General features: G+C 39.4%; 1 protein-coding gene across 4 annotated transcripts in view; it reads left to right on the top strand.

Annotated features, from left to right (window-relative positions):
- LOC129726057 (fibrillin-1) overlaps positions 1–13663 on the top strand; it is a 238438-nt gene that overhangs the window by 72639 nt on the left and 152136 nt on the right. For all 4 annotated transcript variants that reach the window (XM_055682623.1, XM_055682624.1, XM_055682625.1 and 1 more), the window contains exons 3-4: positions 9572–9770; positions 9850–10025. In XM_055682623.1, the coding sequence (XP_055538598.1) occupies positions 9572–9770; positions 9850–10025 (375 nt within the window). The remainder of the gene's footprint in view (positions 1–9571; positions 9771–9849; positions 10026–13663) is intronic.

Consider the following 13663-nt stretch of genomic DNA (forward strand, 5'->3'; position numbering starts at 1 on the left):
AGCAAAGGAAAAAGATTCCAAATTTATTAGCTGCAAGTGCATGCATGAAATATGTATGCAGATCGAAGCAGCAATTTATGAGTACCAGGAGTTGCTTTACTCAACCTTCCTCCCGTATAGCGTAGTTTTTACACCTGTTCTACCATTGGGAGGCCACAATCTGCAAGTAGATAGTGGCGCTGCTGGTTGGTTCCCCGAAGAGTGGTGCTTATGTTTATGAAATTTCAAAATTTATTCGATACGATACACTCACCGCCAGTTCCAGGTTAGTTAAAAAAGTGTTTTCTCCTCAAATTGGAAATCGTCGGACAGTTTAGATCAGTATTGAGCGATTGTAAATATTTTACTTTCATTACGTGCAGAGCTGGAGATTTAATTTTCTAAAATATTTTCCTATTCGTATGCAAAGCAGGATTTACCACTGCCCATGCTGCCCATCATCTAATGACACGAACAAGCATTACACATTTTAAGCCAATTTATGCAATGTACTCGCAAAACTTATGTTTCAATCCGATGGCAAACGCGGTCGCCGGATGTGAGGTTGATATTTGCTATCAATTAAGGTGTTGATTTATTATAAATTGACACCGGTGCGGTGTGTGTGCGAAGGTGTGTACACAGCACAGCTGGGTACGGAAGTCACGTTTTCGGGTTCGGCGTTTAATTAACGGAGCACCATTATCGTCATAATCATAATCATAAGCATAATCATCATCAACATGTATTCAAACTGATTATAAATATAATTTGCATAGTTGTTTGCGACGTGGCTTTAGATTCGATTAACATGTGCAAGCGCTGCCAGATTTCGGATGTTTCGTGGGCGTTTTCGGGATGTGCGTTCGAAATAATGATTATCATTTATTATGGTGCTTGATGGTGAAGCGGCAGTGGTAGTAAAAACTATAAAGCGGCAGGATTGACTCGCTATCAATTAAATTATTCAGCGTGCGTTGCGTAACCCCAAATCGACGAGGTCTGCTGGCTGCCTCTATTTGCACAACGGCACGCGCTGCTCATCACGGCTGGGTCCAGAAAGGACGCAAAATTATTTATAGTGTAAGCTCCATTAGGTCAGTCCAAATATGTGCTCTCGGGTGTTCGGACAGGAGCAGACTAGCCGCCCCTATGTAGCTCACGGGAGCTTGTTTGAGGATGATGCGAGCGTTTACCGACTAAGCGACTAGGCTACTGTTTATGGAGAAATTCCTGCATGCATAATTTATGAAGCGACAGAAAGATGTACGTACCCATTGTAGTTTTGTTTATCTCGGTGGAGTTGCTAAATTATTATTTGTATGGTATGGCATCACTAGTTAGCTCGTAAATAAAATAATGCGGTGCATGGAAGCTCAACAGTTGGTTAATACGGAGTTATGTTGCGGTTAATCAACCTTTTGGGTAGAAATGGAAAAAAAGGAGGATATTTGCCTGCGATAGCAGGTGTTACACAAAATAGAACAAAGTGGTCTAATAAACAAATTTGAAAAATTTTCGTTTTTGCTGATTGTTGTAGAGCATAAAATCACGTTAACAATTATAATTATTGTTGTTGTTACAGGAAAACATTGCATTCGAGGTCGATTATAATTATAATAATTAAGCAAAATATGACCACGTGGTTTAGGAACGGCTCCCTACTTGAACCAGTTTTGAACAATTGATATATAACATCACATAGTTAACAAATCCGAAAAGAATGTTCGAGTTGATTTATAATCATACTAAGCACAACCATGAAGCACAACCATGTTTAAACTGGTCTGTATGTGGCTTCCGGTTGTTTTGCCTACACTGCATCTAAATTGTTCCCGAACGCTGATGGCGTCACATCGGGCTCTCCCATTTTAATAATCACAGTTATTTTTACTAGTCGACGCAAAAATTAACCTAGAAATTTAACTTGACGCACTATTATTATTCGAAGGAGAATAGCCAATGTAAATAAAATTTTACTCAGAGCTAAGACGCATATACATCACTTAATCGGTCTCGTTGCCAGTCATTTTGACACTTCTAACACATTTGTCATTTGTTATATATTTGACATTTAAAAAATGTTGATATTCTTAGCGTATCTGACACTTCGAGCATCTCTGAAAACTTTTATTGGCATCATTAATAAATTTCGAATTTTTAAATTGAACCAATATTTTTGGGATTTTGTAAGTCTTGACAGTTCACATTTATCACATAACTGACATGGCCCTTATTTAGGACGATTTCTTTTCATTTCGTACGTAAGAGACATTTAAATCTGAAGTCCTGAAATATGCAGGCAGACATGAAGCTGTGTTAGGTTATATAAATCAGGAACATATCTATATAATTGAGAATGAAACCCACACATTCTTAATTTGGCGTTAGACATGTTTATTAGACATAAAATGTGAAAAGATTCATTGCTAAAGTTTTTGGCAGAGAAATAACAACGTTCAATTGACCACTATAACACTATCATACACAAGGAAAACAGCACGTTAGGGCTTATTTAACGCTTCTGTTTCAATTTACAAAACCCGTACACTCTCAAAACTTTTTACATTGCCTATGTGTGGTCTATACTGGACTATTGCAGCATTCTGTGGTCTTATCGTCTAGAGATACGTGAAGAAAGAATAAAAGTAGTTCACAAGCAATTTTTATCATATGCTCTCCGCAAGCTAGGATTGGCCGTATATCGTCTACCACCTTATGAAGCTCGCTGCATGTTAATTCACACTGAAATATTAAAAGTACAGTGAGTTTGTACAATGGCTACATTCGTAAACGATATCGTTTCCCAGCGAGAACTCGGCAGAACTATTTTCCAAAATAACTTTTATGCACAAATTAGTCGACTCCGAAACCGTAGTTTATTTGTACTGAGCCATCATCTCACGAAATATGCGAAGAATGTTTTGGCATAGATTGACACAGTATCTTAGGTCTATAAGTCTGAGGACACTCAATCAATCATGTTTTGATATTCATGTATAGTTTAGAAAAATATCGAACCTAGTCTACATATGCAAATATCGACTGACTGAAATAAAAGTAAGTCACTGCTATTTTTCGCGCGTAAGAAAACACTCTCTCTCAGTCATAATAACAATACTCACATGGCAGTGTGTGTTAGAGATGGAACGCAATAGTGTCATCCCCCTATTGCCCTACTTCGGGAATTCGGGTCTTTATGATAAAGATGGAGGAGCCCGTGGAACAAATTATACACAATTGGAAAGACGTTGAGAATCGGATTAGTTTGCGGAAGGCGTTGGAACAAAGGTGTGAAGTTCCAGCGAGTTTTTCTCAATAAGAGTGCAAGAAAATTTTTTATATGCGGCCCTATCACGGAATGATCGGTGTAAGTCTTTGGAAGGTTATGTTATTCTAGAAGAAATGGAATTCGCTGCACCCATTAGACAATTTTTCAACGAATGTAAAGTCATCAAGTAAAATAAGTGAAACAACAGCAAGAGCTGGGTATGGGATATAGACTATCAACAACGGATCGCCAGTTAGAATCAACCCTAGCGAGTTTGAATTACCATTGGGCGATACGGTTGAGAGTATCGGTACTTGGGTATCGATACCCATAGAACCAAAAGTATCGAGATACCCAAAATATCGGACAAAGAGTATCGATACCAAATATATCGATACAATAGTTGAAAACATTCTTTGAAGTTTTGTAAGCACAAGGTAAATAATGAGGACTTTTTTGTTGTTTTTCTGGTATCCATTCGCATTCTTTGTATAATTTCAAGATTTGTATTTATTGGCTCAATGGGCTGTGAAGCTCCCGTCTTATTTATATAAATTATTGACACACTTCCATATCAATTGATGGGGGAGTTGATGGCATAAAAAAGTTAGATATGTCAGCGAATATAAGATAGTGAAGTCTACCGCCGAATGTTTCTACCTTATAAATATGGCAATTTCATTTTTCATCTGTACTCCAACCTGTGCCAAGAATGCACCTATTATTTCCTTGTATTTTTAAATCGCCGGACGAGTTTACCGAAGCATACATCTTTTTCGACGAGTTTGTTGGCTACATAATCACAATGTTACAATTGAACAGTGTTACCAGAAAACTTCTTTTTATTTTTAAAATACAAATCATTTTACTTTTATCCTGTGTCAAAATGTCATACGGTCAGATGCCGTTTAATTTGTATTAAATTTACTGACGTTTATTTCTTTCTGCTAACTGCAAGTGGAGAAGAAGATTGCAAAGCTTGCTCGCACTTATACGAAATACAATCCAGAATTGCCAGCGATAACAGAAGCAAAAATATTTCCTACTTTCTTTTATCCACGCAAAGACCAAATAGATATTACCAACGCAGGCGAACGGAGCTAACCGTATTGCCAGCGTTACTGGCATTATTTGGTTCTTAACCGTTTTTGCGGAAGAAATAATGTGATATTCTTGCTTTTGTCCTCACTCACGCGTTGACAGTTCTGAACGGGATTTCGTCCGAGTGCGAGCAGGAATAGACTTCAAGAACTTTGGTTATGCTGATAAGATTGCCAAGGTCGATCGTAATCGCAAACGAGAGAAAAAGGGGCCTAACAAACTTGCCAAGTCACTGCGGTAATGCAATTTTGGAACATTCTAATTAATTGTCTAGCAATAGACCTCTCCAATCGTGCATGTATTGGTGCATTTTACGCCGTGTAAGTCGGATGGAAAATGAGACAAACAAAGTGCTGTCAAAATACTTGCATTGATTGCGAAATTTTTATTTGTTTTCGCTGACTTGAAAGTTACTTTATTCCTACGCGGATTGTGTGACTTGTTTACGGATAGTATCTTACAAAATAAATATTCCATTTCCAGTAGCGAGCAACTTAAAAAAGACTATATTTTTCGATTTGCTTAACCCTGGTAGAGTAAAGCAAGAATCATTTATAAGGCAAACAACCCGAATTTAGTGTGCGTGACTAAGTTGTCAGAAAGCTCTATAGAACAAGAAAAACGTATGCCAATAAACATGTTCTATATTGTATCTGATTGCAATACCTCTCAATGTGTTGTTACCTTTCTTGTTCGTTTGGCTCACAACATTCTCGCTGTCTATTTCTCCATCTGAGTTTGGCTAGTGCAAATAGACTTGTGCGATATTTATACTGACAGTTCGTATCAACTCTACCTTATTTGCTTTGCTTCATCGCAGCTAACATCGCAGCGGATCCACGATGTGTGGGCCCCACTGACACTGACAGACAGCATAACCCAGAAATATCGAGATTTCCAGTACTTTCTGTTGGCGCCATCTATTGACAAATAGCGAGAACTTAATTGAGCAGCTATCACATGATAATGTTTGCGGTAAAAAATGGACAAAAATTTTCGATTTTTCATGGGTAAAATTTCCGATTTTTCATAGCTACGCATGCAGCATCAATCAAATTGGCTCATGAGTCAGCAGAAAAAAATGACAACTCTGTCAGTCGCAGATGGGATTCACTGCTGTCAAATTTCATACATGTGTGCGTTATAGCAGATCAACTCTGGTCCATGACGTTTGTTGGTCCATGATGTTTGTAATTATGAACAATAATAGGACGAAAAATCACTACACAACACATTCATGAAAGTTTTCCGGGGTTTCTCGAGTTTTTATAAAAAAAAACGTTCCAATTCTATGATAATTCACATCGCTCAATTTCATGACCAAAAAGAACAAAAACCAAAACAAACGCCATGTTGCCGAATATGTTGGTTACACGATGTTTGACAGATAGATCCTTCCTGGTCAGTCGAACTCTAACCGTTATAGCGAAAACAATGAATCTGCTCCGTTCAGAAGTGTGCGCGTTCAAAAACGGTAACCTGTTGCGTCGATAATTGACATCGTGCGATAGTTCGTGGACACTGGATACGCCCGTTTCATCTACAACACCTTGGCACTGTTGGACAACAATCAGAACATTAAAAAAACCCGGTTCCGGACGGCAGACGATCCTGAGCGACGAGAAGCTCCAAAGGATAAGGAAGACCGAAGAAAAAGTGGCTACATAGCTGCGTGCGCGTGCACCGACCTCCCGGTGCAACCGGCCAAACAGTGAAAGAGTACCTGGTGAACATAAACATACATGTCAGGAAGCAGCAGTCGACTAGTCTCGAAGCTGCACGCAATGAGGCAGCGACAGCGTCTGAAGTCGATGGTCAAGTCGATTTTCCGGTAAATCACGACGTGGTGATGGTGATGAAACCTACCGCACCCTGGATGGCAACGACTGGCATGGCACTTCATATTTTACTTCCTACACTTAGGAAGTAGGCACCGAGGTGAAGGTCATTTCACAAACCAAGTTTCCAAGAAGGTGCTACTGTGGCTTACAATTAGTGAGAAGGGGATGTCAAAGCTGCTCTGCTTTCGCTCCGGGATGGCCGCCCAAGTAACAATCCAAAGACGATTTAGTTTTATGCCCTGTTTCAAAGAAAAGGCAATCAGAACTTCTTCAAGTACATCTTAAAACTGGTATTGTTACTTGGGCGTGAACGAGGAAATTTATGGTGCGAAGTGCCTGCCGGAAGTTGCGTCGTTCATCAAGTTACCATAAGGGCGCGGTGTTCTGGCCAGAATATCGATGTGGTATCCAAGTTGGCGCTGAATTTGAATTATCGGTTTCCACTGATGAATAATATGTTAATTTTACAGGGTGTCACCGTAAAAGTGATGCACTTTATTTATACCTTAAAATTGAATCAGATAAATATTTCTTTTCTGGTTCTTTTTTTGCTATCATGGTAGAGTAAGAAGGTTACAGTCGAATCAGTGCATTTAAAATCTTTCGCATTTGCATTTGATTACGGCTCACGAACGCTTCTCAAAATTATCACAAGCACACGCTCGACTTTGATCGAAACTTTATCTCAGATAAACTGTCCAAAGCCATGTGCTTCCCTAGTATGTACCCCCAAATGCTGAAGTGAAGTTCAATGGAATCAAATCGGAAGAGAGTGCGAGCCATTCAGTGGGGCTGATAAAACACAGTAAATTTGTGTTGCACCACTTCTGAACAGCCAATGCCTTATGCACTGGCGCTGAATCCTGTTGAGAGCAGAAATTTTCCCCTGCAAATATTTTCTTGGCACAAGGCAGCCAATGGTCTTTAATGAATAGCAGTGGCAACTTTTCTATGTTGGATATTACTTCTCAAACCATTACAGCTGCATTCGTTTCACTCCTCTTTTAACGACTGGAATATCACGCAGACATGCTACAGACATATACACGATCATTCAGATTGTTCAAAACAGCATTCAACGTGAAAAACTTTTTATATAAAAAAATGTGTTGTGAGTAGCGTGCGTCTTAAGTAGCAATCGAGATCCGGCAACCCTGTCGGCAACATTCTAGCGAGATAATCTGTGATGTTTTGTTCCTTGAAAAATCGGTACTCAAGCTCATTTTTGATTATTTCATGCATAGTGTTATGACTTATGTTCATTTCACGCAGTATTTTTCTTGCCGACCGCTTTCCAACCGCTTTGATCACCGCTGCAGTCCGCATACTCCTGTTTATACCCGATTTTTGATGGGGGAAAACCGTGCCTGTTTTTACGAATCGTTTAATGGTCCTGCAAAATACAAAATCTTGATTTGTTCTTCACTTGAATTCATTTCAATTTTCCTTCGAAAAAAGTGAAACACTGCCTTTATTACTTATAGGTGAACTATAACCATGTGTCGCAGTCAAAACAAAGCCAGCAGGTTAACAGGGTAGGCCTCCCGATGCGGATAGCGGCATTCACTTTCACTGTGACATCCAGTATAATTTAGTTTTTTCGGACAGAATTTAGAACTATTTTTTTTTGTTTAGAAAAAGATGGGAATGGGTAGAGGCAAATTTAGTTTCCGATTTTTTTCATTTTTTCTGATGTGTTTTAGATATTTTGTTTTGTGCCCTCTACCTGAAATATTCAAGATTATTTTCCTCTCGACTTCGACTTTTGGGACTGCTTTAGGTATAAACTTTTGTTTGTTTATTTGCTGCCTTTAAGAGACATTTTCAAGGGTTTTTAAGTTAATTTGGAATAAATTTTTAATAAGAGCTTTCGGCCATTTCTTGGCGCTCATTTTTTTGCATTTTCCTAAAATGATTTCGGTCACTTTGCTTCGCGGAGTGTTTTGATAAATTTTGAGTTAAATTTGGTGTATTTGATTTTTTTTCAAATCTTTTTCAACTTGTGGAGAAAATTACATTCCTGCAGCTTCTGGAGAAGTTTTCAGCCATATTGAACTGCCGTTTTTGTTTTGATCCATATTCGATTTCTGCAACAACGGTTTACAACTTTATCAAAAAGTTATTTGTTTGTTTTGGTCATTTTATAGTTTCTTTTTTGGTTTGAGGAATTTTCAGCTAAGTCTTGGCTATTTTCTGTTTGGCCTTTAGTTTTTTTTTTTACTAGAAGTCATTTGAGAGTAGATTTTGGTGTCTATAGTGTTGTTTTTCTCGTATTTATCATTCAAAGCTTAATTTGTGAATATATTTCTTCCGGTATCTTCTGAACTAGAGAGGCGTTTGCAAGTAGTCGACACTAACGGATACAACCGATCTGACTTTGTTGTTATTGTTTTTGTCACTTTCTGTTTCTGATGCTTATTTACGTTCCTTACCATTCCATTTTTTACTTAACTTCTCCTTCTTTCTAACTAACTGACGAAGCCTTGATATAAAAGGTACCATTCAAGTCATTATTTCACCCCATCAGTTTCATTACTAAACCGTACCGGTGACATGCGAACGCTAGGGGTTAGCAGCTGAAAAGAGGAAAGACAAAAGAGTATCGGTCATCTCGTGCCGGTTTCACCCGTAATGCTGGTGGCTGTTAGTTGTACATGGCTACTGCTTTTCATATTCGAATACCTGCGAAGTGGGGATGCCAATATAAATAAGGTTTCATTCATATATTTTATTTATATTAATTATTAATTATTGTTCAAAGCGCTCTAATGTCAGCAAACAAGAATGGACTGTAAAAAATTTAGAAAAATACCGCAGTCCTACGTCTTGCGGTCGTGTCTTTGATACCACCCTCCTACTATTTCTAAAAAAAGAAACAAACGTTTTTCATTTTTTTTTGTAAAATATGTCCACGTGGACAAAGAAGGAGGGAGGGGGAACAGATTTTGTCAAAGTTAACGGTTGTTCACGAGGGGGATCTTAATGACGATTTTTCTGCCCACGTGGAATGTGGATAGGCCCTTAATTTTTCGATATTTCTTTCATTTCAGTATTTTGAATTTTTGTAACTTTCGAACGTTTTTGATTTCTCACATTTCAGAATTATTTTTAGTGGCTTAAATGTTTTGCAGCAAAACAAAAATACTGCTTAAACAAAAGCTTCATACAAAATAACAAATCGTGCGAACTAAAAGTCCCACATCGTTCGTTTGAAGATATTACTTTGTACAGTGCTTCGACCCACCAACACAAACAATTAATTAAAATTGAAAGTATAAATATAAGCGCAAACAAACTTGTAATATTTCACATGCCACGCCGTTGTGCACCGTATTGCCGTTTCACTGCAACCGTTGCTAACTTGCTAACTTTCCCACAGAATCCACCGACGATGGCACCAGCAGCAGCAGCAGCAGTTCCCAGCAGCAAAAAAAGCGCAAGAACGCCCGGGGTCAAAACATCCAGGAGGAAACCGCCGTTAGCAGTGCTTTCGCCGTCCAGCTGGATCTGTCCTGCATGGCGCAGGGTCTGATTCATGCCCCGGAGATAGACAATGGCTACGTTGTCAAGTACAACAGGTGATCGATTGTGTTGCTTTATGTGTTTGTATTTGCTTGCCTTTACTCTCGTTTGCTTTTTCACCATCATCGACGACAGGCGAAAGAAGGATGACCACATTTTCCTGGTGGCTTTCTACGAATGCGACGACCGTTATGAACTGCAGCCGGCTGAAATGGACCGATTGTTCTGCAGCGGTAAACAGTGGATTGGTACGAAACCCAGTTGCGTCTCGAATCGCCCCGAAGGGGAGGAGGATGAGGACGAAGAGGAAGGTAAGGTTCGAATGCTGCTCTAGTGCAAGGTTTATGGGGTCTTTTGATCAGCAAGAGCTTAAAATAGATTCTCAAATTCATCAATGCATCTGTATCTACTGATCACAAAACCTTTTGTGTAGAGAAACAGAGAAAACAGGAAAATGCTTGCAGCAGAGTGAGTGCAGCCAAGCACACCTATTGCCTTTTTCGATGAAAAATATGCATGGCTGCAACCGCAAACAGGGAAGCCAAATACGAATGAAGAAGAGAGCAAGAAAGCTCGTGCGCTGTTTGGCTCTACTTACCGATGTTTGCACAGGAGCTTATGTGGCATCCAATTTCGTCCAGGGAGCCACTTTTCACATTTGATTGATGGAAGTTTTCCTGGGTGGCTTACCACTTCCGCCCGGAGCAGGCAAGTTCGGAGGGTAGGTTGTGGATTACGAGAAAATTAATCGAGTTGGTCGAATTTACATGTTCGTTTACTGGTTCTGGGCCGGGCCCGATACTGGCCAGGGTGTGGAACCAAACGGTTTACGGGTACTACTAGCACCAGCCAATTTAGACCGGTTTGAGTGGTGAAAGAAAATGCAACAAAGCAAACAAAAACGCTGACTTTGTGCCGGAACACGTGTTGCACTTTTCTTCCCTTCTCGACCGACGCTTGATGGCAGATAAGAAAGTGGCTGGTGTCAGGAAAAGTCTTGCTGGTTTCTCAAATGAAGTCATAGGGAATGGATTTTCCAGTTGGTAGAAGGCAAGAATGATTGCATTTTCAAGAAGTGCCGCATGTGTTCTTTTGCTAGTGTGAGGGCACTTGTTAAGAAAGTATACCTGGTAGTTTGAAAGCTAAAGGAGTAAAAAAGTTTTGCGGGAGGAGGGATAGGGAAAAAGCTTTTTTTCCTTGATATTTCGAACGTTTGTCTCAGCTGATATGCTGGTGTCGTGACTGAAGAGTGTTACCCAGAAGAAAAACTCATCATCCATCATCATGGTATGCAATTTACGGCCAAAATATTCAGTGCCCGTGACCTCAACCATTACGAGATAAAACTTTTAGTCGGCAATTATTTTAGATCAATAGCTGTCAGAAATGGATACTCAAATCATCATTCAGTCCCATCTGCTTTCACACCTGGCAAACACGTTAAAGTCGAGATAAAACATTCAGCGAAAAACAAAGGCGTCCCGTTATTGTAGGCTCATTAGGAATCACTTTTTCCTAGACTCCTCAGATTCCACCTCATTTTATGAAATTTGATTCCTATCTGATCCCACAGAACGTGCCAAGCCCGAGCTTAGCCGACAGTTGGCACATGGACGGTTCGAAGCTGCGAAGTCACCACCGTCATCGTTTTTACCATCCGGTAAAAAGTGAGGCAGGGGGGCAGGGTAGAGCACCGCAGATGTGTCAAAATTAGTGCTAGCTATTAGTGTCGGCGGTACTTCATTAGCGGCTAAGACTATGAGACCGAGTTTGTCTGTGCCGGTTTCTTACCGCGCCGATGATGACGATGATGGTGCACGGGCAGATAACCTGATAGCTGTAGACTGCAGTGAAATAAAAAGAGTCAGCAGTAAGGTACTAAATGCAATCTTCTTTTACTTTTTCCTGCTTGTTTTAAGCGTGAGGGAAAAGTTTAATTTTTTAATTACATTTAAAATTACTTCTATTTAACGGTTTGTACGATTTCAAATTTAATCAAATTTTGGATTCTCTCTTCGAAGATATCCCCATTTTGCATTTGGAATACATTACTTTTCGGGATTTTCTTTAACAAATAATATTCGCCAGAATGATCTGAAAACAGGCGGCGAATTTTTAACGAGTAGGAGTAGTTTTTCAAAGAGCATACGCGTTCTGGCATACACTTTTTACAATGCAATGTAACTTGAAAATCAAAAAAAGAAATTGTTTAAAAAAGAGTTATGGGCAAATAATAATGCTACTTAATTCACCTGTAATAACGAATGTGGGATAACAAACAACAGTTCGGGTTCAATGATTTGCTGAACAGATTCTTGTCTTGCTAGGCTGACGCCATCCCACTGTTCGATCATTCGATTCCACAGTTACCGGGTACCCGAAGTAGCATTTTTTTCCTGTATGGACTTCTTCACTGAATCGACTAAAATCGGTGATCTATTGTGAGATATGCCCGTGTGTCTGCTGTATCCCGCACTTCTATTATAAAGATGTGGCATGCTTATTATTATTTTTATCAGTGCTTGTGTGTAATGTGATTTTACACTTCCTTTTCCACGCTATCGGCTTTACTATACCGAGCCTCCTTCCACCTGCCAAATATCGCCAATTATAATTCCCTGGAGGAGTTTTGTTGTGCGTCCTTCTGGCCAGTTTTATTGATAAGAGGGAGTTTATTTTGGTTAAGAGAAAGTCACGCAAAGGTATAATAGATTCAGCGTAAAGGAAGGGTAAATGATGGGGGAGCCTGAGATTAAACTCATGTTTAAGTTTTTTTTGACATCAAATGGCCTGCTGAGATGCAGAGAATAGACAAAATAAGTAGGATAGGCAAAACTTTGATCAACTTCGAAATGCTGTGACTTTGCCTAATATTGTTCGAACACTATTTAACTGGGAAACTTTCAAAGTTTCATTTTCTGACAACAAATATGGGCTTAGTCACCGGATGTAGGAATTATTCTTGAGTTCCGGTAGGCATGACAAACCTGATAATTTTCGGATGGATTTGGTAAGTGGTTGCCCAATAAAAATGCTTATTTGCATCATGGATAGGAGAACCATTCCCGAAGCGAATTATTCATCAAGGTCAGGAATCGGCCGAGGAATTATGGAGAAATGGCTAGTTTTCATCCGGAAGTTGCATGTGTGTGCTGTCGTCAGTTGCTGTCAAGATGTTTACCCAACGTGTGGGCAGCAGAGGGAGCTATGCAATACAATGAGAGCCGGATTAGTGGAAAATTTGCTGTCACTATATTGCAGTCATTTTCATAACCCTGCAAAAGGATAACGCAACAATTGCGCAATGAATACATCGAGATCAAAGTTAGAATATGTATAATACACACAAAATCGTGATGTTTTGGCAAACTTCTGTTTCGGGCAAACGATCAGTTTTGGGGTGCTCGAAAAACCGCTGGTTATTTTCGCGAGTCAATGCGTATCAACGGCTCATGCATCCCTGATCACCGTCAGCAACCGAAACAGCCAATTGAGAGCCTTGTAGCAACAGAATTTACTGATGCTGGTGCCAGTAATGAGGAACCGAATGCATATGAACTGAACCAGAGTCTTCGTTAAATGCAAAATGTTTTGAACAAACCTAATGTCCTTTTAATTGTTATTGATCTAATGATGTTTTTAAATGACCGGATTCATGAGAGTGAATCGATCAGTTCATATTTGCTCTAATCTTCAGTGTTGATTATATACTGGTTGCACTGCTTCAACGATAGTAGCATTCTGAAAAATATTACCAATACCTGTTCAAACCATCATGGCAATACTAACACCGGTTAAAACTTCATAAGTGTAATGCTTTTAAGCCGTCCAATACATTGAACATTCGCTAGAGCACTAAATACGTTATGCACAACACACATCCGTTGTACTGGTTCCAAAATAGTACAGAGGATGCGCTAATAAAACACAATATTGATGTGGTTCCGCA

Source organism: Wyeomyia smithii, chromosome 2, assembly GCF_029784165.1.
Source record: "Wyeomyia smithii strain HCP4-BCI-WySm-NY-G18 chromosome 2, ASM2978416v1, whole genome shotgun sequence".
NCBI classification, from domain to species: domain Eukaryota; kingdom Metazoa; phylum Arthropoda; class Insecta; order Diptera; family Culicidae; genus Wyeomyia; species Wyeomyia smithii.